This window comes from Mustela putorius, unplaced genomic scaffold (assembly GCF_011764305.1).
Source record: "Mustela putorius furo isolate JIRA1106 unplaced genomic scaffold, ASM1176430v1.1 tig00003845_pilon_pilon_pilon, whole genome shotgun sequence".
NCBI lineage: Eukaryota > Metazoa > Chordata > Mammalia > Carnivora > Mustelidae > Mustela > Mustela putorius.
The window spans coordinates 77372892-77399316 of NW_025421998.1; the positions used below are offsets into that span (position 1 = coordinate 77372892).

At 41.3% G+C, this 26425-nt stretch overlaps 1 protein-coding gene across 3 annotated transcripts in view; it reads left to right on the plus strand.

Moving 5' to 3' along the window:
• The first annotated feature begins 2182 nt into the window (after positions 1–2182).
• The window catches only part of CPED1 (cadherin like and PC-esterase domain containing 1), a 265626-nt gene continuing 241383 nt past the window's right edge, over positions 2183–26425 (plus strand). Inside the window, exon 1 of one of the 3 annotated variants that reach the window (XM_045062916.1) lies at positions 2183–3202. In XM_045062916.1, the coding sequence (XP_044918851.1) occupies positions 2954–3202 (249 nt within the window). In that variant the 5' untranslated portion in view covers positions 2183–2953. The remainder of the gene's footprint in view (positions 3203–26425) is intronic. The other 2 variants (XM_045062917.1, XM_045062918.1) reach the window with 2 other exon arrangements.

Below are 26425 nucleotides of genomic sequence, written 5' to 3' on the forward strand. Positions count from 1 at the left end.
GTACTATCATCCTCTCCCACACCGTCAGACTTGGTGTTTGAAACAGGAAATTGGGTTTTCCAGGCCGCTGGTATCATTTCTAGAACATCAGTTGTCCACTTTCTTTCTGATCCCTGTTGAAGTCTTGCTATAAAATCATCTATGCTGTTGTCTCATGTTTCCCAGCCCAAAGGCACTATGGTTTTAGCATCTTGATTTATGTTTTCTTTCGTATCTTGTACTCAAAAACTTAACGATATATAAAAATGGCCCTCCAGATTCCTCAAACTCTGTCTTTCACACTTTTTGCCTTAATAGAAATGCATGCCCATTACTTTTATCCTAGTAAAGAACTTTATCTCATTCAATCTCAACAGAGGAACACTTGCGATGTAAAGATCTCATAATTCCTAGTATCTCTCAAATCACATTGCATCAACTAAAAATATACCTTCCAACATTATTGTTTGGTCATTTTTCTTAAAACTCTCTTGGCTTCTAAAATCAAGTGACACTTCATTTTTTTTTAAATTTTTTATTTTTTATAAACATATTTTTATCCCCAGGGGTACAGGTCTGTGAATTGCCAGGTTTACACACTTCACAGCACTCACCAAAGCACATACCCTCCCTGATGTCCATAACCCCACCCCCGTTCTCCCAACTCCCCTCCCCCCAGCAACCCTCAGTTTGTTTTGTGAGATTAAGAGTCACTTATGGTTTGTCTCCCTCCCAATCCCATCTTGTTTCATTTCTTCTTCTCCTACCCACTTAAGCCCCCATGTTGACACTTCATTTTTTTTAATACTTTTTCATTTGTCATGAGATTGAGGACTCTAAATCTATAAATAAAATAATATTAAACACACCAGAGGGGGATATATGCAAGAATTGGGATAAAGCTAGCTTTCGTGTGAATACTTATTCTGTAAAGCTTTAATTTGTTTTATAAAGGTGTTAAACGAGTTTCTTACAAGTAAGGAACCAGAGAGGCCCATTTCTCTAGATCTATAATAGCAGGGCACCCCTAGGGGGCGCTCCGTCTCACAAAATGTAAGCGTGCATGACCGACGGAAGCGTTCCTTTCAGGGGTGTGGGCTCCCAGAAGAGCCCCAACCCCCAAGAAAGAGGTTGCGTTAGAAACAGGTTACAACACCTATTTAGGTTCAGAGCTTTTGGAGAAGGTGCGCTATGATCCTAAGCCAGTCCTGTGTAGCCAGGTTTCGCAAAGCAGGCGCTGGAAGAAGAGCTGAGCCGCAGGCCCTGGACGGACGGCGCTTCGCCTTGGCTTTCCCTCCGCTGACTCGGCAGGAGTAGATGGATCCAGTTTGCAGAACACTGCCCTGCTAGGGGCGTCCTCGTGGCGGTGTGCAGAGCGTTAGGTTGTGCGGGACGGTGCACAAAGCCCGCCGCGTATCCCTTTCCGCAGAGCAAAATCACCCGCTACTCTCCACCGACCACCGGAGCAAAGAATCAGGCAATTAGCCTCCGAAAGGCTCGGTCATTAGCCCGGGAAAGCAGCCGCCCGTGAGAGCAGTTAGGTGCCCCCGCGGCAGACAGACGACTTGCAGGTATCCCGGTGCACACTCGGGCTTTCAAGATCCGGGGTCCAGGCGTTACTCGAGACCCTTTTATCCCCCACAAGAGTGACCCCCATGCCCTCGAGTAAAGATCCTTCCAGTCCACGCGCGGAGTTCGCGTTCGTCTCACCCTCGACCTTTGCCGTCGTTGGACGAAGGACTATTTGTTTTTCCGACGCCGTGAGAAGGGAAAGCGAGGACCCAGGGCGTCAAACATCCGACGTGTATTTAAAATTCTGCAGCTCGCGGGGGGAGGCAAGGCGCCTTTCCAGGCCAGGGAGAGGCGCGGCTCCCAGGCCGGGGAAGCCCACCGTGTGTCACCGCGGGGGAGCTGCGCGGGCGCTGCGGTTGCCCCGGGGCTCCGCGCCGCCGGCCGTAGTAGCCCCGCCCCGCCCCGCCGGCCCTTGCGGCGTTGCTCCCCCGGGGCCCCGCGGGCGGCCGAGAGAGCGGCGGCGCGCGGGGGGCGCTGTGCCTGCGGCCGGGCGTGCGCGTCGGGGGTGGGGGGTGGGATGAACTGGAGTCACACGACTGGCTGTTTCCTTCCGAGTGCTCTTGGCCAGCAGTCCAGGAGGGGATGATCATGGAAACTTTTTTTTTTTTTTTTTTTTTTTTTGGCTAAAAGGATGAAAACGGAGTGAGTACATAGAACTTTGAACTTGACGCGCAATGAGACTAATACAAGCAGAACCCTAGCAGTCACCGGGTCCCATCACACCCGCATTCCCTTTTGATGCTAAAAGCCGAGAATGCCTACGGTACAGTGGCCGCGTAGAAGTGGTGGAGGGGACACCTCGGAGAAAGGCGAAAGGCTGCAAGCCGGGCGGCTCTGAACCTGGAGGAGCCCTGGGGCACCGCGGAGGCAGCCAGCCGGCATCCCGGGGCCAGCAGGCACTTCCCTTTCAGTCTGTTGCGCTCTTCAGCGCTGTTTCCAGGCTCCACACTGACTCTGGGGGCGTTTTTTTTTCTTTTCTCTTCTTTTTTTTTTTTTTCCCCTTGTGAAGTTTTTGCTGTGAGTTTAAGGATGTTTTGGAAATAAGGCATTACCGGAAGCAACAGTCTGGCAGCCTGGGGGTACGCTCAGGTTGTTAGTTGCAACTATTATTATTATTTGGATTTTTTGTTTGTTTTTTGTTTTGTTTTGTTTTGTTTTGTTTTAACCCGGGCCAGCCACTTTTCACTGTCATCCATGGAAGGGATCTTATTAACCGCCTCAGACTTTGGGGACCTATGACTCTTTGGCATGACCCCTTCGGAAAGTTCTTCAGCGGGGATGGAGCGATCTTGATTTCAATTGTGGAAAGAGAAGGCTGATCTGTATTTTTCATGCTGACAAAAAATAGCTGCTATGACTTCTCCGGCTACGTGGACAGGGGCCAAGTGAAGCTGAACTGGTCATGGTCTGTCGTCCAGTGTTCCCTTGTCGCCGGCGATTTTGTCCCCGGCCCTTCTTGGTGGGCTTGGTGGTGGCAGTCTGTCTCTTCTACCAGACCCTGACCCTCCGAGGGACGAGGAAGTTCACACCCACTGTCCCTGGGGCTGCCACGAACACAGCCCCTGACACCCGGGCAAGCAGATGCAAGATGGGATTCTCCCCCGACAGTCAGTGCTTCTTTCCCTCCGGTAATGCACAGGATATCAGAAAGGTAAGATGGTCACAAGCTTAGCCTTGACATTTTCTGTAAAGATAGCAGTCTGCCTCTCTCTGTCCTTTCTGTAAAACTAAAATCAACTTCCATGAGATCTGAAAGGGATCCAGAGTACACAACGGCCCAGAGAGTGACCTTATGACAGTGAGACACATGCTAGCTTCAGCTTCCAGAAAGTCCTGGCCATTATTCTGTCTCTCAGAATTTCACTTCCCCTTCAGCTGAATGAACTAGACAATTGGGAGTTGGTGGGAGTATATGAATTCTTTATAAAGTTTTAGGATTCTGAGAGAGATGAGGATTTACAGTTCAGGAACGTAAATCAAAGACTCATAAAATTTGATCAACATTGGGTGTTCCCTTAAGGTAATCAGTTTGAGTGCCCAGACCATTCCAAACTCAAAGATATTCCAGAATGCCATTTTATAATCGACTAAATCGATTTTTCATTGGTGAGCAGATTTTTCAGGCAACGTATTTATTTCTGAACCATTTAAAGGAAGAGTATAATGTTTCCTCAAAAGAATTGACACCAGGCATTTTATTGTTTGTAGAATTGGGAATTATTAGTTATTCTATACTTAAACTATTCTAATTAACTTTACTAATTGTTGTTGAGTGTTGGAAAAAAACACAAAACACGTAACTCCCCCCACACAAGATTTCTGTTTTAATATACCACTCTGCTCATGCCTGTCAGTGAGAGGATGACTTTTAAAATAATCCAGTCTAAAAAAGAAAAAGGAAAACAAAAAATGCACATGCAAAAATTCATGGCAGCAAAGCCACTGATTTCAGTGCTCCAGCAAGAGGTATAGCAAGATAATTTAGGAAGCTGTAGGTCCTATCTCATACCTGATTTGGGTAGATCCTACGACTGTGGTTATGTTTGGAGCAGAATTTCCTATTGAAATTCTAATGCCTCCATCCGAATACCATCTTGTTTCAAGAACTTTATGTATTTCCTTTCAGATTCATAACCCTGTGAGATAGGTAGGGTGCACACGCTCGCCATCGTTGCACAGGTAAGGTGGCTGTCAGAGATGTGTAGGCAAACCACAGGGCGAGCAGGATGACCTGGTATAACCACTTGGTTCCTGCCATGGCACTGGGGCTGAAATCAAAGTTAAGGTCAAGGCTCTGATAGCCATTGGTGAAAGCACAACTGTAAGAACTTACTGAAATATGATATAATGGGTTAGAACAAAAAAAATTTTTTAAACTTTTGAGTGACTTAGTTTATCAACAATGTCAAGAAACATGACAAAGAATAGCAGATAATATAACTAGAAACACTCCCAGATGAAACTGTAACTACGAGTATGAGTCAGTTATTGACTGTTCTAACATCACTGAAGAATCTGTATTTTTTCTTCATTTGAACTAGCATTAATTTTTATTTGCATTTTTAATACATCAAATTTCTAATGGGTGTGAACTGTGACTTATAAAGTCACTTCTTGTTGTTTTTTCCCCCCAATATTAATAAATATAGTTTCTTTAAAAATACTTGAAATGGTTTTGCTCTTTTTTTCTTTAGTTGGTTTTGCTCTTTAAGTAAAGAGCAAAAATGGGTGCTAAGAATTTTCAACAAAAAGATTTTTATTCATTATTATAGCTCTTCTTATTCCCTGCTTGACTTCATGTGACTCCTGCTTTTGCCTGTAACACAGGCATATGTTAACTGTTATTCGTAGGCTGTCACAGAAAATTCCATTTCAGCTTTGGATCTCCAGCTACTTATAAACCATCTGAAACTTATTGGCTGCTTGTGTAAAGTATTCACTCTAGAATTTTCCTCACACACACACACACAAAAGCCATGACTTTTCCCCTCAATTATTCGCAATCTTAAATATTTCAATCATAAACAAGATTCTCAATTCACAATTATAATTCATAAGCCCATGGATATAAAAGTAAATTTCCAAACATTTGCCATGTATCTCTATTTTTAACTGACTTGTGTCAGCCATTGGTTTAGAGCCAGTTTCTATTAGAGATAGAAAGGAAACTAGAAAGAATCATGTGGAAGTTAGTGAAAACCAGTTCTCCTTGTAATACATGTTCAAAAAAAATCAAATAATAATCCAGCTTTAGAGATTAAACATTCTGTAAGATCGCTAAAGTAAACAGATGTCTTTGGGATCAATGTATGTGGATCATCCTCAAAAAGAGCGACCTTCTGAAGTTCATTAAAGAAAAATCACTGATGGGTGCTTGTGTAGATTTTCCTCAAGACCTAAAATTAGCTTTTTTTTTTTTTTTAAAGATTTTATTTATTTATTTGACAGACAGAGATTACAAGTAAGCAGAGAGGCAGGCAGAGAGAGAGGAGGAAGCAGGCTCCCCGCTGAGCAGAGAGCCCGATGCGGGGCTCGATCCCAGGACGCTGGGATCATGACCTGAGCCGAAGGCAGAGGCTTCAACCCACTGAGCCACCCAGGCGCCCCTAAAATTAGCTTTTATAGAAGAAGCATTGTTTCTGTCTAGAAATTTTAGGTTTGGGTATGACTTTTATTTACAAACCAAAATGTTCATTTTTCTAGGGCTTTCCCTTGCTGATACCCACAGGCATTTTAAAGTGATTTTTAAAGTGACTTAAAACAACTGATTTTGGCCTAAGGTTCATGGATTCTAGGAAGTATTTGGATTTAGAAGATGACCACCAAACACAGACATGTCCCATAAAGTATTGTACACATGCGTGTGTGTACATTTGTCTGAGAAAAACCCCGATGCCCTGCAAGTAGTCAGACCAAAGGAAATACTAAGAAACAAACAAAATGCTTAAAACAGCAATGCATGTAAACTTTCACTGTTCTTCCAGGAAGTATAAGTTGGGTTTGGATTTATAAATCTGAAAAAGGAAAAAAAAAATCTTAATGAAAGAATCCCCATGCAAGGATATGTGGAAAAGCGTTACATTCAGATAAACATTCTGAAACTAAGATACACTCCCAGAGACTTTCTTGGATCACAGTTTTCATACTTTCGTGAATAAGCAGGAACTATTCCCCAGTGGCTTTGGTTGTGGTTCTTTCTAAGAGAAGACCTTTTGTCCTTTATCAGTCTAGCAACAGAGGGTTCTATAGTAGCAGATAGTTAAAAGTGCGTGACTGTGCCCTTAACACCTTTGCAGCTGGGACGTGGTTCACTGTCTGAAACTGTTTTCAATACAGATTGAGATCATGGTCTAGTATAGGCCAACTTTCCATAGTGAGGGAGTACTCTCCCTCTTCTGGCCAGATTTTCATTCTTTTTTCCGTTTGAACTTTCCAAAGGCCCTTGCTAAGCCGCTGTACTTTTGTCATTTCTTCAGGGTTTTCTCCCAATCTTAGTTGTCTGAGTTTGGGCTGATAATCTGCCATGTCTTAAAATTATATTAATGTAGTGTGTCAGCTGAAGACAATTCTACTTGTCTTCATTGAAGTAGATCGCTCAGTAGATTGATTTGTTTTCCTGGAATCTAACACTTAAATATTTCACAACATAGGAAGCACATTGAATTATAAACAGACACAATGGAAGAAAATATGCCCAATATACATCCTTAGTTTATGTTCCTTTAATGGAGGCTGTACTCTTTGGAGAACACGTTTATACTCACCGGAGCCATGTGTTACTGATTACCTCCTGTTGATGCTCCACTTGGAGAATGAGTAGTTCTTCGTTGCTCGACTCTTCATTCTCCATGTCTTCTGGACTCTCCATTCTCCTTCAGTGACTCTTCTCTACAACTACACTTCCCAGTATATGAGTATAATGCAATGCAAATACTCAAATCTTTACATACAAAAATGCTCTGTTTAACTTTGTGTCTCCACTAATGCCTAATATATTTAACATTTGAAAATTTCTAAAAATTGCTTGTTTCGCCCAGGTCTTCTGGAGACAGGACCTGAGCCAAGCACTTAAATGCTAATACTCTATTGGATACTGCAATCCCAGGGATGCAAGAGCAGGAGGGGAAGGAATAGGGAGAGCAAAGACAAGTGGGTATGTTTGTGAGAGACATAACCAGGGAGACTGTATTAAACTCCGCATCTCAGAACAAGCATGGTAGGGAAGGGTCAGGAGGGACAAGCAAGCTATCTCTTGGTTTTTCCCTTCTTCTGTCTTTCCTTGGTTAGAACTGTCCCATGCTACTTCCACATGGTGTTGCCTGGAGTCTTAGGATGGCCACTGGGGAAGCCAGGGTTTCAGTGGGTGCAGTCCTGTCGGGGAAAAGGTGGTTCCTCCTTCTCAATCAATATGACCTATAGGAACTCCCAGGTTGGTGGTCATGGTAAAAATGGTGTCCATGGATTACCACAACCATGGCGTGAGTAATGTCCAGGAAGAGTATGTGAGGCAAAGTGATCTGGTGTCTGATACAGTAATTATGCTAATGTTGCTTCCTAAAAGCCACAGAAAATGTTGAAATATGCACTTACTCTTGGAAAATGGCATCACTCCTTAAGTGAAATATTTATAATCCTCTCACTGAGAGCTCTCCAAATTAAAAAAAAAAAAAATGCTCACTTCATCTTTACCCTTTGTTTTCCTAATTCAGTGCATTCTTTCATTTTCTTCATCCCTTCAGTGACTCTCTGTAAAGCAGTTTGTGCCAGACACTATACTAGTCACTGGTGACACAGAAGAGATGGATAAGTAGTTAAATAAATGCTAGGAAATCCATAACTTTAATAGAGCACTTCGAAAGATGAGCAGGAGTTCGAAGGGATAGAGAAAAAGAAATGTTTTACAAACAGAAAATGCCACACGTGAAAAGAAGAAATTAAATGGCCTGATAGATTTGGAAGATTCGAAGTATTGTATGAGTGGAGGGTATGTGTGTTTGTGTGTGTGCAGGTGTGTGTGAAATGTGTTGGGGGGGAGCATAGCAGGAAGGCAAATAAATGAGGCAGAAAATTCAGCAGAGTCTAGATGTGGATATGTGGGCCCGATAGAGAGTCTGAATTCTATCCTGAAGGCAGCAGGGAACCCCTGAAGAGTGGTAAGCGAAAAAGGCATAAGTAGATTTATGTTGTCGAGAACATTCCAGAACACATATTGCAGAATGGACTGGAGGGAGCAGAATTGGAGGTAGGGGATCCAGTTCCAAGACTGTTTCCCAGTACCTCTTCTTTGCCAAATCTTACTTTCCTCTTGTGTTCTTGAACGCCTCCTTTCATTCAGCCTTTTCCAGAATCGGTTCCAGAGTTACTCTCTCTTAGTTACTCTATTGCCATTTCAGACCTTTCCATTGGACCATGCCTTCCGTCAGTAAACATACTCATAACTCATAACATAGTCATAAGAAAGCTAGCCATAAGCTTTCATTGTACCCGGCAATCCACTTCACCCAATGTGCCCTCCTCTCTCCTCTCCTCTCAGAGAAGCTCTGGATTCACTTCCCGGCCACCCCTACCCATCCCTTCTCCTTTTCATTTAGACTCACATCAGTGAGTCCGTGGCTGTCAGATGAAATGATTATTTTCAATCCTCATCCTTCTTCTCTGAAGCATCCTACAGTATTGGTCAACAACTCTTTCTTGAAATTTTCAGTTCAGTGACAGAATGGGATTATTTTCTGATCTCTATGGATAACTAGTCGTCTCCTTTCACGGTACATTTCCTCTGGTGCTAAAAGTAGACATCGCCAAACTTAGTGTATTGGGCCTTCAGTTGTCTGTTTTATAATTTCCCCCTGGTAATGATATCAACTTTGTCTACCATTAATTTTTCAACCTGCAAGATAACCTATCACATAGATTTCTAGTTTGGATCCCACTCTTGAATCCACCATGTGCATCTTTAATTTCCTGCTATCTTTTATTGAGGAGTGATAAGAACTGTGAAAATCCAGATGTTTTTCTTTCAAAATTTTCATGCCCAGGGGCGCCTGGGTGGCTCAGTGGGTTTTATATTTTGTGTCGATTACCACGATTAAAATTTTTAAAAAGGTAACAATTAAAAAGAGAAAAAGAGGAACCTGAAAAAAGCTGTGGCCTTTCTAATTTGGACAGGACAGGCCTATAGATTATTCAGAATCACTTGTTTCAACCAAACTCAACTTGTATGTTGTTTCACTGTCTGTTCTCCATTTCCCTGACCCCTGGCCTATTCCTAGATGCCCTCTTTGTGGTTTATATAATGCCTCTAGACATGCTGTTCCTTTTTTAGTTCTGACTTCTGACTTCTGATTTCTCTCTGAGACTACGATGTACTTTATTATTCAAAGTAATTTATTACTTTATTACTATTTATTATTCTAAGTAATTTTATTATTATTTATTATTACCTCCTTTATTATTCTAAGTAATTCTTTATTTATTATTTGTTTGTGTTTGTATGTGTGCATGTGTATGTATGTGTTGGGGGGGAGCACAGCCCTTTATTATTCTAAGTAATTTTAGTTAGTATCACCTTAGACCAAGCCTCTATGACTGGTATAAATGGGTTTTTCCCAAAAGTCCCCCAAATGAACCCAGATAATAACTAATTAGTATTCCAAATTTTTAGAGTTTACCATTACAATCTAATGCTTTGTCCTCATTGCTACTAACCTAGACTATTTTCAGTCACCTAACTAGTTCCCTTTCAATCTACTGCACATTCTAAGCTATCTACGTATAACTCCTATAGCATCTCTCCTAAATAGCCTTCAGTAGTTATTATACTGAACCAATTAAATTGAATAGAATCCATCCCTCTCATGCCTAGTGTGTTCCAACATACTTTTCTGGTCTTAGGTCCCACTCTTCTTTATTTGTAATCCGTAAGCAAGCCATTCCCTTGTTTCCAAATGCCACCATCTCTGCCTTTGCCTGGAGTCCCCGCCAGCAAGTCTGTCCTAATCTATACCTCTAGACATCTTCACAAACATTCTTAAAGCATTCTGGAAACTGGAATTTTACCTCCCTTTCATGTCAGGCCTTATCTCCATGACTTGATGTGTGCTTGAGCATCCCTAGTAAAATTTATTTTCATTATAATTATTTAGAAATGAAGAAACGTGAGAATATAGAACTGGAAACAAGTTGGAGATCATTAGGTTCAAGATATGTATTCTATAAGTGAGAAAAAGGAAGTTCAGCTCACGGAAAGGAAGTGCCTCTCAGAGTAACAAATGGAGTTGATAACGATAAGATTAGACTAAGACCTGTGTTTTTCTAGCTGTCTCTATTCTATTTCCCAACTATCTCCATTTTTCCCCCGTATATTCCATTCTATTTCCATATACTATCTCCATTCTATTTTCATTTACTATCTCCAGTCTATTTCCATACACTCTCCATTCTATTTCTATATACCATATCCATTCTATTTCCATATACCCGCCATTCTATTTCTATATTCTATCTACATTCTATCTCCATATATTATATCCATATTCTATATACATTCTATTTCCATTTACTATCTCCAGTCTATTTCTGTATACTCTATTCTATTTCCATTTACTATATCCATTCTATTTCCATATATTTTATTCTATTTTCGTGTGCTCTCCATCCTATTTCCATATATTCTATCCATTCATTGGCATTATGGGTTGAATTGTGCTCCCCTCAAAAAAGATACGTTGAGATCCTAACTCCAGAACCTCAGAATATGACCTTATTCAGAAATATGTTTGTCATTGATATAATTAGTCAATATGAGGTCACATTGGAGTATCATGGGCCCCTAATTCCATATGACTGATATTATAAGAAGACAGTCAAACAAAGAGACACCCGGGAAACATGCCATGTAATGATGAAGACAGAGATTGGAGTATGTAGCTACAAGTCAAGGAAACCTGAAGATTGCTGGCAAACTACCAGAAGCGAGAAAGAGGCAAGGAAGAAGTCCCCTACAGTATGCAGAGGAAGCGTGGTGCTGCTGGCACCTTGTGTTCAGGTACCTAACCTCCAGAATTATGAGATAATACATTTCTGTGATTTTAAGCCATGCCTTTGTGGTACTTTGTTATGGCAGCCTGAGGAAACTAATAAAATTGGGGAGGCAGAGTAGTTCAGCACATGAGCTCTGGAGTCAAATTCATAGCACTTGTTACCTTGCTACCTTGGGCACATTTCTTGATCTCTTCAGGATTTCATTTTCTCACCTCAAAAGGGATATATTATCACCTACCTTACAAGGCTAACATGAGCCTTAAATGAGATAAATCTTGTGAAGCACTTAAAGTGGCTGACACACAGAAAGCGTTCAATAAATATTAACTATTATATAATTTCCTTGAGGATTTGCTCATCCTCGTAGTCCCTACAGACCCTAACATTTGGCCTTCACAAAGTAGGCGAGCAGTAAATAATTGCTTCAGTGAACATGGGGTCCCGGGGTAAAGAGCGCCTGAGAGGAAAGCCTTGTTGAGTTTCTCTCCCTTTTGTCCTGTGTCTACGCTGTTGTCTCTTCTCTAAAATGAGCCTTTAGAATCAAGACAGAACTTGGGGAAACTGTTCTGTCTGTCGGAGTCAGACCTGCTTATCCGTAGGCAAGATCTTTGGTTTGGGCTGAAACTTATTAAATTTTTATTTGTTTTTTAAGTTTGAGATGCCAGGATTAACAATATGCTATCGTTGAGGAGGTAGAGAGATGAACTGGGTAGGAAGTAGAGGAAAGAGGTTAAGATTTCAGACTCTGAACAAATATATACATATATATATTTTTTTGTTTTGTTTTGTTTTGTTTTGTTTTGTTTTGCTTTTCTCCCTATGTACAATACAAGCTCCTAAAGAGCAAGTACTTGACTTAACTTGTTAACTGCTTCTGGCAGTGCCAGAACAGTCTCGGACACAGAGTGAGCTCTGAATAAATATCTAGTCAATAAATAAATGAAGGAAGGAATCATGACTTCGGGGAATCAGAGAAAGCCTACTTTAAAGCAGAAATGAAAAAATGAGAGGAAGTGTTTGTTTCTTCCTTTTTATTTTTGTTGAGCTCTCGGGTCCTCCACCCCATCTTCATCTTGTTCCAGTATCCCTGTACCATCTTTTCTGATGCTTGTGGCTAATGTTAATCATTTCCCATTTTGCTATATTATATCTGCTTTAGTTACCATCCGTTTCTCCCGTTCTCTTCAGATTTTTTGTCTCATTGGGATTTTTATCCTGTAAGAGATCTCAAGTATCTCCCATATTTAGAAAAAGAAGGCGGGGGGCACCTGGGTGGCTCAGTCAGTTAAGCCGCTGACTCGATTTCAGCTCAGGTCATGATTTCAGGGTCATGGGGTCACGCTCCATATTGGGCTTTGCAGTCAACATGAAGTCTGCTTGTCCCTCTCCCTCTGTTCCGCCCTCTGCTCACATGCGTTCTCTCTCTGTCTCTCAAGTAAATAAAATAAAATCTTAAAAAAAAGAAGAAGAAGAAGGAAGAGGAAGAGGAGGAGAAGGACAAGGAGAAGATCATTTCCCAAGCAATGTGGTTTTCTAATTACTTCCCATCTTTCTTGGCTTCTTGGTCGCCATCATCTAACCTCTCCTTCTATGAAGCAATTCTCATTTTTTTAAACAGATTAATTCTACCAAAATTGAGCTTTTCCTTTTATGTGATTTTATATTTTAACCATTTTGAAAGTAAATATTTAAAAAGTATGTTGATGGGAATCTAAATACAGGGGACTATGCACAGGAGGCTCGCAGGAGATGATGTCAGCGTACTAACAGGTATGTGATTTTCATAGAATAAGTTGGGCTACCTGACGAGCATTTAATGCCTGTGGATTTCTTTGAGATAGCTGATTAGAGCTGTGTTAGATTTTTAAAATGAAGCATGCACATGGGTGAAAAATTGTTCATACTGAATTTTAAACAGATTCAAATTTGCTTACATTAGATAAATTTTAATGAAGTCTTGATGAAGCCCATATTTAAGTAAGTTAAGTTTTCTATGAATCAAAGAATTAATCATTTTATGGGTGTCATTCTCCCTCATTTTTTTTTTTAAGGCAGTGGCAGTAGCTTCTGTTTCTTTTTCCCTCTAAGCAATTCTGTTTCTTATTTTAATGGAATTGGAAACTCACATAAACCCTCTGAAATGGAAACCACTAGATACACTCACATTATAAAAAGTGCTTCCTGTTATCAACTTTGAGTCTGTGGCCTTTTGGGGTGAAAGAAATGTTTGGTTTCATTTTTCCCTTTGATTTCCTTTAGATATTTTTTTCTAAGGAGCCATTCTCACTAAAAGGATGAGCTCATGTTCTAAAATAGGATTTATGTTCTCTAACAGAAACTATACCAAAGTTGGAAATTTACATGGTAAATAGTACTTTGTCAACGTTTGCACTTTCCAGAGACTTGTTCAAAATGCGAAACTAAACATCTAGACTAAACATGGACAGAGGTAAAAAGGAATATAATAAAAAGCTACAAGTTGAGTCTTTGCCATATACAAGCATTAATGAAAAAATTTATATAACTTTCAATTAAATTCACTAAGGGAAGCTAATTCATTTATGATCCAAAATAGTAGATGATACAAAATAATTATTAAGAAGACCTCATGGACTTGGAAGAGCAGAATGGGCCCAATCATGTGTTCTGAAATATAATTACATTTGGTATCTCTAATCCTTACTTGGGGACTCTGGATGGAACCCCTGCTAATTGCCTATAGTGCATCTCAGTTGGGCACTTTCTTAAGGGGTGAGGTTGGCGGTGGCTGGAGGGAGGCAGACTCCCTACATACTGATGGGGATAGACCTAATTATCTCCATCGAGACTTCTGACCTCAAACCTTTTAAGTGTATTGAGTAAGAAGTCCAAGAGAGCATAGGTGTACTGTGGAACAAACATGGCCTTTGGTGCATAATGGTTCAAGTTCTGTGTCATTTATTAGTATAGGTCACAGGCAGATTTTACCTAGATTTCTAAATTCTGAATTTCTCACAGGAAGAATGGAGCTAAGCTTGATGTGTAAGAATTGGTTATGGGTCTGAAAACACCAAGCAGGGTGGCCGACTAGGGTTTGTGTTCAGTAAATGCTGGTGTAAGAAGCTGGATGTAAGCTTTGACCTCAAAAACAAACACAACTCAGAGCTTATAGGATATATATTTTTTCAAGAATGCACATATGTAGTTCCTATTTTTTATCTTCAGCCTATGTGCTTTCTTAATTATATTCTATTTAGGCAGATATTGAAGGTAGCATGTTCTATGCTAGCGGTCTTCGGAGTTTCTCTCTTGACACCTCTTCAAAGGGAAGCTTTCCATTGGTTTTTCCTGGACACATATTACTTCATTCCCCTCCTGCTCCAGAAAGTGTTCAGCAGCAAGTAGTAGGAATGCAGCACATCTTTCCTGATTTATAAAGTGCAAATTATTCACCGATGTTGATATTCTAATTCTTTTCATAGCCAATTTCTTATAGCACACTTCACAGCTAATTTTGGCAAACCCAAGCTCATACCTGCTGCCCTAAAAGTATATTCTGACTATGCGTGAGAGAGGGATCTGGGAAAAGTGATCAGTCTGGGAGAGTTAGGCAGGGGAAAAGCCTCATAATAGTAAATAATCTATGGGGAGGAAAAAATTTATTAAATAGTGTCGCGAGCATAACCCCTGCATCCCGCCAGGAGGTCGTGACGTGTAAAGAAGAGATAGATGGATATGATGTAACTCACTTGATCTTTATTGGGACGAGGTCCGCACCACTATCGTGGCCCGGTCACGGTCCGCTGACGTTGTCACTGAGAAGGAGACGTCGCCTCACAATCTAGACAGAGAGGTCACCGCAGAAGTTGAGACTGAGAACCAGCGAGTGGTCGGCAACGAAACTGTCGGGGTGTCGGTAGCACCGGCGATGATGTCCTCCCGACAGGGAACTCGCTTCACCTCAGTCCAACCCGATGCCTCCTTATATACTGTGCTAAGTCTCCTTCATAAACATATTATATCACTTATTTTTCTTATGCTTACACACCAAAAACATACACACGTCGTAAACATGTTTTGGTCTATGATATTTCGCACAAATTAAAAATATTTACAACTTGTTACTGCGAGCTAATCTTATCACTACACGCATATGGTCTAGGCTTACTTGCTATGTGGTTAGTTTGTATTTTGTTCCTGTTTTTCATTTAGTAGGGGTTTGCACTTACTATATATTATTTATTTATTTATTACACTTTATTTATTAAAGGTTCGTACTCACTACAATAGTAATATTGCTCCCAGGTCCTGGTGTCTCTTCCTGGTTTTGACATAAGGAAAACTGTTGGGGTTGTGGTCCACCAGTTGAGGTTCAGTCTATTTGAGGCAGATCCTGCTGTGCCCCCCTCACTTTCTCCAGGTGAAAGAGAAAGAGAATTAATGCCTGGTAAGGAGGAAACTTGTGATGAGCGCTGGGTATTGTATGTAAATGATGAATCCCTAAAGTCTACTCCTGAAACCAATATTGTCTTATATGTTAATTAACTAGAATTTAAACAAAAACTTGAAAGAATAAAGAACTAATGGAGGCCCACTTCCAATTCTGAAGAGATGGGTAACCACAGACAAGTGACTTCTTTGGTTTCTTTTGGTAGCCTGTGGCATAAGGATGAAAATATACATTACAGAGATGTCATGGGGTCAGTGTAGCACTGTAGCTCAGAATGTTTTGGAAAGCATTGGGATTATAAGAGGCAAGGGAGTCAACATTATCACATCTGTTAGAAGATAAACCGAGGCATATTGGAAAATTTAAGAGTTTATTTGAGCAAAAATGGATTCCGATCAGGCTGCCACAAACCAGAAGTGGTTAAGAGTGTCTCCCCCACCAGGAGCTCAGGGAGAGACTTTAAGAGACAAAGGCACAGGAAAGGTAAGGCTGTTTGGACTGGCTGAAGCTTAAAGCCTAGTTGGTTCTTTTTGGTTGGTTATCCTTAGGTTTGGATTTGCTAAGCTTGAGGTATTTACAGCCTTAGATTTTGGTTTGCTTACCTAGACCACTCACTCAGGCCACTTCAGTCTAATAACCTCCATGTTCAATTAATTTAATACATCCCAAAGGATAATGTCATGAAAATATTCTCACAGCACTTGGCATCTCTTGAGGGGAAAAAATGCATGTAGGCAACATAAATGTGAGTACAGGCAATACTCCTTTTTTCATTAAAAAGTTATAGTATAATGTGCTACACAAATGTCAAGTTATGCAGTTATGTTTCAGAACGCTACTAGGAGTCCAAAATTGCACTGTCACAATTGTTTTCTCTTGATGTTTCACTGTTTCTTTAACAAGCAATAGGAAGTATAATAGCATTCCAATAGTTTCAGCTCTAAGCCTCGTTCTTCCCTGGTGGAAAAATCTAGCATTAATTTAGCCAAGTGCACAAATGCTTCAGGAAAAATGGAACAGGAAATTAACTTTTTTGTAGCCGTGCAGAAGCTATCTGACCTTAGCAAAGCATCCACTAGAAAGTTGACTTTCATACTGAGCAGTAACCCTTCCCTTCTAGACACACCCAGAGGGCAGAAGCGATTTCAAGTGAGCTTTCCCTCACTCCTTCCTTTATTATCAATGCTCGCTCTCTCTCTTTTGAGTAAACACTGAAACATTAATAACCCATCTGAAGCTTCCTAGACGCCAGCTAAACCTACTTGTCCAAATATTTTGGGGCTGCATAAGATATTTTAAAAGTAGATTGATTGGGGGTAGAGTTAATTTTCTTTCTCATGGAGAAGAAGAGAAAAATGAAGCAGGTAAGCTGATAGTTTTTCTTTTAAAGAAACAGTGGTTAAAGTAATATTATGTCTGCTTTAAACAAACTTGTTTGCTGGTAAACAGATAAAAAGTATTTGTGAAAATATATTCTGTCAGAAATACGAAATTTAGGAAGCTAGAACTGTCTCCTGTTTTTAATATAAAATAATGACATTTTAGAAGGAAGTCCCTTTTCTGTGTTATAATGGAGGATGTCTCATCCCCCAATGATATACACATGAGCCTAAGCACAATTCTTAGGAAAACCCTGAAAAAGTGACCAAGAATTTATAATAATGTAACTACTTCCTGTGAAATCTAGCATGTGTTAGTTTTTTAAGATTTATTTATTTACATGAGAGAGAGAGAGCATGAGTAGGGGGACAGAAGGAGAGAGAGAGAGGAGAGAAAATCCTCAAGCAGACTCCCCACTAACCATGGAGGCTAACGTAGGATGTGGCACTCAATCCCAGGACCTCGAGATCATGACCTAAGTTGAAATCAAGAGTCAGATGCCTAACTGACTGAGCCTCCGAGGCCCCAGTGAAGTCTAGCATTTAAACAAAACTGTCTAATAAGTTACTGGCAGCTGGATCAGGGCGGGGATCAAGTCGAGAGAACGCCTAGCACAGGAGTTGAATGAAAAGATGAATGCGATCTAGTATAATTCATGCCTTGTGTCCAGTGTAAGGCTTCCCATGGTGGCCTGTGGTCCTTAAATTTTTATTTTGTACTTTCAGTTGATTTTTAAACTCTGGTCTCCCCTGGCCACCCATCCAGGTCTTCCTCAATCTATAAGATGTCCTCACATTTTCCTGAAAAGACCAAAGTAGTTTGTTACATAAGAAGAGATGGTTTTTTCCTTAGGTCTGGCCTATAAGACTTTTTGTTGGACCCTTTAAGAATAAACTGGATCTCTAGGAAGGGAACTCACTTTTCTAGCCAGTCACAGAAGAAAGCCAAATACTATTCTGCAACATAATCCATCCCCTAAGGGAAGAATTACAGAGTTTAGGGACCTGAAAATTTGATAGCAGTATTAGATGATGTCTTATTCTTCCCTCCAGCAATAGTGCTTATTTTGTGGTATTACTAGATACTATCATTTCCTGCCAATTTTCAGTTTTTAAGGCAAAAAGTTGGCCATCAAATACTTAAGCATTCTAGAGTGAGTGTGTCATTTGGAAAGTTCGAAGTTTAGTTTTGAAGGGAATATGTGAGGTTGTGTTATGATGTGTGGGTGTAATAGTGTAGCATGTGGCAACATGAGTGTGATGGTTGGGGGAAAGGCTAGGTGGAGGCTTCTAGAGGGGAAGCATGGGAAAGAGGGTTCTTAGGTCTCCATCGGGCTGGGAAGGTGTTGCCCAGGGTAGTCCCCAAGGAGAGCCAAGGTGCTTATGTTAGTATCGGCCATTGAGCTGAAGGGATAAGAAGCAGCCACACGTGTGTTCAGAGCAAGCAAGCCTCATCCTACCCACATGGAGGTCAAAGTGTTAAGATGAACGGAGGAACGATTGCTACATATTCAGGCACCACACTCCACATGAAAAAACATCTTGCTTTAAACCAAATGTATACATGAGGTTTCCATAAAGCACACATTTATGCCTTGGCTCTCCTTTACTGCCCCGGAGATGCTGGGGCACCTGCAGGCACTATGTTGGCTTTCCGTCCTTCCCCATCTGTGCAGTTCATGGCGACCCTGGATTTCTGGGGGAGAATCTGGATAAACTGGTTATTACAGGGATGTGAGTGCTAAGGGGGAAGACAGAGTTGGAGATTCTAGCTGCATGGGATTACTTGAAGTGGGTTGAGGGACGTCTATCCTCCTCTCCTGGGAGGTCTGCCTGTGGTGACTGGGTAGGCAGTGGATGGAGAATCTTCATCCCCAACTCATGCCTGAACTCTACCCTTACATCTGGCAGATGTTTGTTTAAGGCTGGAGTCTCTGTGCAGAGCGGGGCATGGTCCCTCTGGTGCTGAAAGAGATCCTCGGCTGGCCAGCGCATGTTTTCTTGCGGTGGCCCTCTGCGGAAGCCTGGGGTCCGTGTGTGCTGTGTTGAAATGCAGCAAGGACTGCAGGGCTAGGAGGACTGTCGAGGGTGCTGGGAGGACCAGCAGCAAGTCTTGTAGCAGGCAGGGGGGAGTGGGGAGAATGAAGAAGGAAATGAAGGGTGCAAATGAGGAGCTCAGGAATTAATAGGTGAATGCTGGGGAAGATCTAAAACTAGACAATGGTGACCATTATCTTCTAAGCCATAAGGAGGGAATATAATGTGCTGAAGGGCTTTCTATATCTTTATTGTGAATTCATTTATAGAATGTTCTAACAAAGTATAAAATTAAATCATATTTAGTTATATAATTAACATGGCTGCCTAATTTTTACCTAACACCCAAATCTAAAAAGTCCATTTTATATATGGTATGATTGGTCATATTTTCTTTCTTTCCTGTTCTTTTTCTTTTTCTTTTTTTTTTTTTTTACACTTGCTCTATCATTCTAGTTTTGTAAAAGAAGAATAGTAGAAATGATGATCGGTGATTTTAAATGTGTTACTGCCCCTAATATACAAACAGGACCTTATCCTATTCCACTTGTAATTGGACAGCACCCCTGTGAAATCACGTGATTAGAATGTTTAAGGTTTTTATTATGTTAATTCATTACACAAAGAGACCATAAGACAGCTGTGGCTCTGATGCCCTGGCGACCTAAGCCTGTAAATGTCTCAAGGTTAGTAAACCAAAATGCTAAGGACAACCAGTCACAGAAAACCAAGTTGTAGCCAATCAAATAATTTGCATTCTTTGCTTCCATGCTTTCTCTGTGTAAGGCTTTCCCCTGGCTCCTATGGGCAGAGAGCTCCTAATTATTTTGGGTTTGGTGCTGCCCAATTGGAATGGATTTTTGCCCAAATGAGCCCTTAAAATGTTAAATGGGCCTCAGTTTACCTTCTAACAATTTAAAACATTTTTTTTTTTAAGATTTTTATTTATTTATTTATTTGACAGAGAGAGAGAGACCACAAGTAGGCAGAGAGGCAGGCAGGGGGTGTGGGGGGAGCAGGCTCCCCGCTGAGCAGAGAGCCCGACGAGGGGCTCAATCCCAGGACCCTGAGATCATGACCCGAGCCGAAGGCAGAGGCTTTAACCCACTGAGCCACCCAGGTGCCCCAATTTAAAACATTTTAATTTATCAAGAGGTTCTTCTATGCAGTAACTTCTTTAAGAAATATTTAATACGTGTCAGGTTTATGAGGGCTGTATGTTTTCGACTGCTTTTTATCTTCACTGAAATCCCCCTTAATGCTTACACTAGCATGAAAAGCAGGATGGAAGGCTGGTGCTTGTTTGCAGATGAGGAAGTTGAAGTACATCAAGTCGCACTTCAGCGGCATCAGCAGATAATGAATGGAGGGTGGGAAGTAGAGGGGAGACCCAGGATTTAGAAGACCTTGCGGAGGTCTTGGGGAGTTGGCTGGCAAAGACTCAAACTGAGATTCAGAGTCTCTGGCATCTATAAAAACGTTTGGTAGATTGTATGATGCTTAGGTACTGATGCTGCTATAATGAACCCAGGGCTCTTTCCTGTCTGTTCTGTTGCTTGTGTAGGGACTTGCTATTTTAAGACTGAATCGCTGAATTCACTTGTTGTTTGGGCATGGGGGTGGGGTGGGGGGGACAGAGACTTGCTATTATTTTAACACTTTTCAAAAGAACAAGTTCTCCCCTTGTTTTCTGCCTGCTGTTTCACAATTGCGGATTGTCGATTTTATGTTTTCTTCATTATGGCTGTCCTTCCACTACTGCTGATACCATGGTAAGGTTCAGGGGGCTAGAGAGCATTTACCCCAAAACCTACAAACATGATCAGGGCTTGAGGAGAGGACGAAAGTAAGTTCCTGCTCTTAAACTCTATGTGCTCATCTGATTAAGGGGAGACTGAGAAGGGGGAAGAGTGTAGAGACAGGAAAGCAGAAGGAAGGAGAAGAGACAACAGAAGGACACTTGGGAGCGGTTTTTGTTTGATCCAAAATAGGAAGCAAACTCCAATGCGCCCAGAGAAAAAGCAACCTTCGTTCTCTCCCTAAAGCTTTATCTTGTGCTTAAAGACCTCTCCAAGGACACTATCATGAGTATCATCTCCCAGCCATCTCTGTGTTTTTGTAATCTCAGCTGGGTCTTTGTTATGTCTGTAAAGTTACAGCAACCAGTAAACTGAAGACCCACAGCTGTGCATCGTGGGTGGCAGCTGAGCCAAGGGGGGGGGGCTTGAATTCGTTGGAGGAAAAGCCTCCAGAGGGGCCTGAAAAAGATGCTCCATATGACTTTCAAAACAGCAAGGAAAGAGAAAAAGAGAAGCTGGGAGGAGCAGAGAGGGGAATGGAAGTTCTTCCACGTTGGTAGAGATGGCTGAGAGGTCAGGGGGGTAGAGGTTTGTAGCCAACTACAGCAGCAAGGCATGAAGGGGAGACACGGGTCACGGGCTGGAGGAGACACTACTGTTCTTGTGTTCTTAGTTGCATTTTTAATTTCTCTCCATCTCCAAGATTCTTGCTACGTGTGAGGGTCAGCCTGGGGAAGCTGTGAGAGGCAGACATTTCCAGCCACGCCCGGCCGGCATGCCTGTGCGTTGGCTGGAGTCGGAAAAGCCCAGAACTGTTCAGTCTGCCTTATTTCTTCTTAAGTCTTCTTAAGTCTTTCCAGTTGTCCTCCACTAGTCTCTCCTCTTCCTCCCAACTACACAAGCTCGACACTGTGTGCCCTGCTCAGAGAGGCATGGGCCGTTTGTGAGTGAGGACACTGGGCATCAGACATAGAGACGACCCGGGAATTCTCAGGATGGAACTTCAGATTTTAAGAGATGTGGTGGAAAGTCTTTACTATCAACAAAAATCATTCTATATCCCCGAAGTCTCAGAATCGCAGATGTTCCAGTGGGTTAAGGCGCTATGACGGTATTTATCCGTCAATAATTTCTGGTTTAGGATGGCCAGGTCTGGGTCTCTCCTGCTGTTCTCTTCCATTTTCCTCTTTTGTGCTGCTCTTCTTCTAGTACGTCAGGCTTACAGCTTCCCTCTCTGCCTGCTTCATACCTTCACGGCAAATCCTTTCTTCTGGAAGGTTTTCATCTCTGTATCTTGCCCCTCTCTTAGCAATACACATTGTGATTTGACGATCCTATTGCTGCTTCTCCTTGCTCTTTCCACCCCAAACCAGGCTCCACGGTGCCCCTCCCCTCCCAGTGCACGTCCCATGCCCAGTGTCATCAGAAATCTTCTTAGGACAGGTCTCATGTCTCTCTTGCAGTGTGATCGCTCAGGTCATGGAGTACTTCCATTTTTAAAAAACTTTTATTATAGGAATGATGGCCTATACTCTTTAGGAAATCTTGTGATTTAGGAAGTAGAAGTCTGGCCTTCTGGACTTCTGTCAGGACCCCGTCCACCCTGAAAACAAAATAAAACAAGAAATTACCCTCCCAGGTTTCCTCCTTTGTTTCTTCCCTGCCATGGCTTTTAGGAAAAGGAATTGAAGTTCATCGAGGGTGTCCCTAGGTAGAGAGACCAGCATGAAGTTGCCAACTTTTTAATTCTCTACTACTGAGGAAGTTTTGGTTTCCTACTGGCTACTTAAAAAGATAACAAGTAATGTTGTATTAACTTCACTTTTCTCCTCATTGTCAGCTATTTCTTTTGCCTCCCGGACCCTATTTACCGTCCACAGTAAAAAGCACCCTATGGTGCTGACCTTCAAGAACTTCCTGTTTAAAAAAAAAAAACAAAACAAAACTTCCTGTTTTAATTTCTTTGCCCATCTTTTCTCTCCCTCTAAGAATTTTCTTTTCTTCTCTCATTTTTTTCCCCACACACAACATTCGTAACATGTGCAAGTAACAGCATCAAAAAAAAAAAAAAAAGAGCGCCAGGGTCATTCTTTAACATTTTACCCAGACCAGAGATTTTACCTCTGCCAGAACTTACCTTGCATTTGATTTCATTCACTGTTTATTGCTCCGCCCACTAAGAAGTGAGTTCAGTGAGGGGTAGAGCTTTGTCAGGTTCTTCACTTTCATTGCTCAGAGCCTAGCACTGTGCCTGTCATATAGAAAGTGTTCGAGAATATTAAGGAGGTAAGCGAGTGAATGAATAAACATTGAGAAAGAGCCAAGGGGGAGGGGACATGAAGGATCCAGGAGAAGAAGAAAGGACGGATGAAGTTCTCTGGGATTTGAAGGTAGAAATTGGAAGGTTTGTTGCCTGGAGGAAAGGGAGCTATGGAATCCGGAGAGTGATTAGCCATGGATGAGAGGAGGACAGGTTTCTTCTATGGAGGTCAACAGAAAAGAGGAAATGTTAGTTGTGCTAAAAGGCTATGGGTCTGCGAAAACAGAGGCTGTTTAACCCAGTGTGTTTCCTTCTAATAGTGCTCATTGCCTCTATGAATGGGAGGCAGTTATCTGTAGAAATAAGAAGGTAGCTGGAGATTGGGAAAGTTAGTCACTATGGAGAATGTGAGAGAATTGGTCAGGGAAGCATAGCAGGATAGTCTGGGGACCCCGAAGACCGAACTGGTTTTACCAATAAGAATCTGTCCATCCAGGCACTTTTCTTCAGAGCTCTCAACAATCCAGCCCAGGTGCAGGGTGGGCAGGCTACTGAGATCTTTGGGTCTCAGCTCCCACGGCACTCTAGTCCTCCCGATTTACCTGGCACGTCATCATTTATTATCACTAGTTGTTTGTGTCTGCTTTCCTTGATGGGCTGCCGGCTCTGTGGGGGCAGAGGCGTGCCTGTCTTGTTAATGGCTGTGTGCCCAGCTCTTCCTTGCTTGAAGCTCTACTGTGTGAATGATGCAAGTGCAGTGGAGGAAGGGAATAATTTAATATACTGGGGAGGAAGTGATTGGAGTGTTGGGCCATGGAATCCAACTGAGAGAGAGAAGGTGAAAAAGAGGCTAGGAGAAAGTTGGCATTAGAAAGAAAGACTGGGTGGCTGTGTGTTAAGCTACTGCCTTCGGCTCAGGTCATGATCTCAGGGTCCTGGGATCGAGTCCCGCATCGGGCTCTCTGCTCAGCAGGGAGCCTGCTTCCCTTCCTCTCTCTCTGCCTGCCTCTCTGCCTACTTGTGATCTCTGTCTGTCAAATAAATAAATAAAATCTTTAAAAAAAAAAAAAAAGAAAGAAAGAAAGACTGGTGGTTGAAGAACTGATGGGAGTAAATGAGAAGAGATGGAAAAAAGAAATGCGATCAGAGGATAGAATATCTCATTTTATAATTTCAGAGGTGGGGGTGTTTTGGGATCACAAAGCCCAAGCTGTGTCATTGGGGTGGGTGTTTGTAGTGAAGTGCAGGAGAGAGTCATTGGGGATGAAAAAGTCATAGATATTTTATGGTTTGAGATGCAAATGCTGAAACTTCCACTGAGATTTTTCTAGTTGGTGTTTTCAGCAGAAAGCGAGTAAAATAAACATGTTTAGAAATAATGAACACACACTTTGCCTTCATGAATTCACTAACTTGCTCATTCATTCATCTCTTCCATCTTACTTAGAACCTGACCTTAAGCAGTATGTACAGTAACTAAAGTAGACACATCTAGGCTTTCATGAAATGTACCAATTTGTGTAAGAGGCAGACATCAAAAAAGTAATATATACTATAAATTGTGAAGAGTGCCAAAGGGAAAGACAGATTGAGAAATAGGTGATGGTAGATTTGGGGAATAGCTGTTTCAGTGGGCACAATTTCATCACAGCTGTATTGAGAATACACTTTTTTTTTGTATTGAAACTTTATTGCTTTTGTTTCTCTATTATTTATTTATTTTTATTAACATATATTATTTGTTTCAGGGGTACAGGTCCGATTCATCCATCTTACACAATTCACAGCACTCTCCATAGCACATACCCTCCCCAACTGTTTCTCTATTATGGTTTAAAACTTACACAGAGGCACAGATGAACAAACATGCCTTTCATTGGATGTTCATGGGTTAGTCAGTAGCCCCAAGTGCAGTTTGGGAGCGCAGGGCAGAAGGAGCTCCTTGTCATGGAGTTGGTCTGAGATGCGTGTGTTCCTTCCATGATGAGCCTGAGATCCAGTTTGAGTCAGCTGTGCCGTAAAGACAGAGGTAAACTGAAGATTCATTTGGGGATGGAACATTCTCACGAGGCTCTGCTTACTATCCAGGGAACCTCTGGTTCCTCAACTGTCCTATAATTATAAATAATTTTTAAGTGGAAAATGTGTAGGACACGCATCCAGGAAAACCCCATGTCATTTCTTGAATTCTCTAAAGTAAGTATAAATTTCACCCACGGGTTTAAAAAAAAAATCCTTATTTTATTCTTATAATGGAAAAATTAAAGCATAATTCACTATGATAGACTCAGCAATATTTCTAAAATGTCAAAGATCTAGACCAGCAAGCCAATTTGACTTTTAGTTATATATAACACACACCCAAGGTCTGCTATATGATTTGTATTTGAGCATCAAAAGGTGTCATAAATACATGGCTACTTTAATAAATCTAGAAAAAATTTCTCTGTCATGTGAAAAAAAAAACCAGTTTTATTTTTCATCCTTACTATATACTAAAGAACTGTATTTCTTGCTTTTGTGGTAAGTCTTGGTTGAAGATTTTTTAATACTATAAGTAACTGAGAAATATGCTCTTTATTTGATTTTTCTACTACAAATTCATTACTTTGCTCAAACATTTAATTCTATTTTTGTCATTCTTGCTACTATTTAAAACTCTGCTGAAATAAGTTTCTTAATACAAATGTTCACCACTTTCTATTCCCAATCTCCCATGGTAGTATTTATAACCAAGACTTACACATATTAAAAAAAAGATGTTTGTATTCCTTCATTCCAGGAATATATATTATGTGCCCCATATGTGGCCAGTAGTATTGTTTGGTTGGAGAAACAAAAGTGAACAAAATAGACAAAAATATATGGTTTAATTTACCTCCTTTTATGGTATGGGGAGACAGACAATAAATGTAATAAATAAATAAATTATATTTTTGCATTAAAAGGTGATGAGTTGGGTACCTGTGGCTCAGTCTGTTAAGCATCCACCTTCAGCTCAGATCATGATCCTAGGGCCCTGAAATGGATGCCTGTGTCAGGCTCCCTGCCCAGCAGGGAGTCTGCTTCTCCCTCTCTCTCTGCCCCTCCCCCTGCTCATGTTTTCTCTCTCTCTCTCTCTCTCAAATAAATAAATAAAATCTCTAAAAGAAAATAAAATGTGATGAGTAACATAGATAAAAACATGTATCAAGACATATGGAAACATATAGTTTATTGCAGAAATGTCTTTTATGATGGAGGCCAAACTATAGTAATTGTAAAGCTTATAGAATTCTTTTTTTCTTTAATGTTTATTTAGAGAGAGACATTGAGAGTGCAGGGAGGAGGGGCAGAGGGAGAGGGAGAGAGAGTCCCAGGAAGACTCCATGTTGAGCTCAAAGCCTGAAGCTGGGCTCGATCTTAAAACCCTGAGATCAGACCCAAGCTG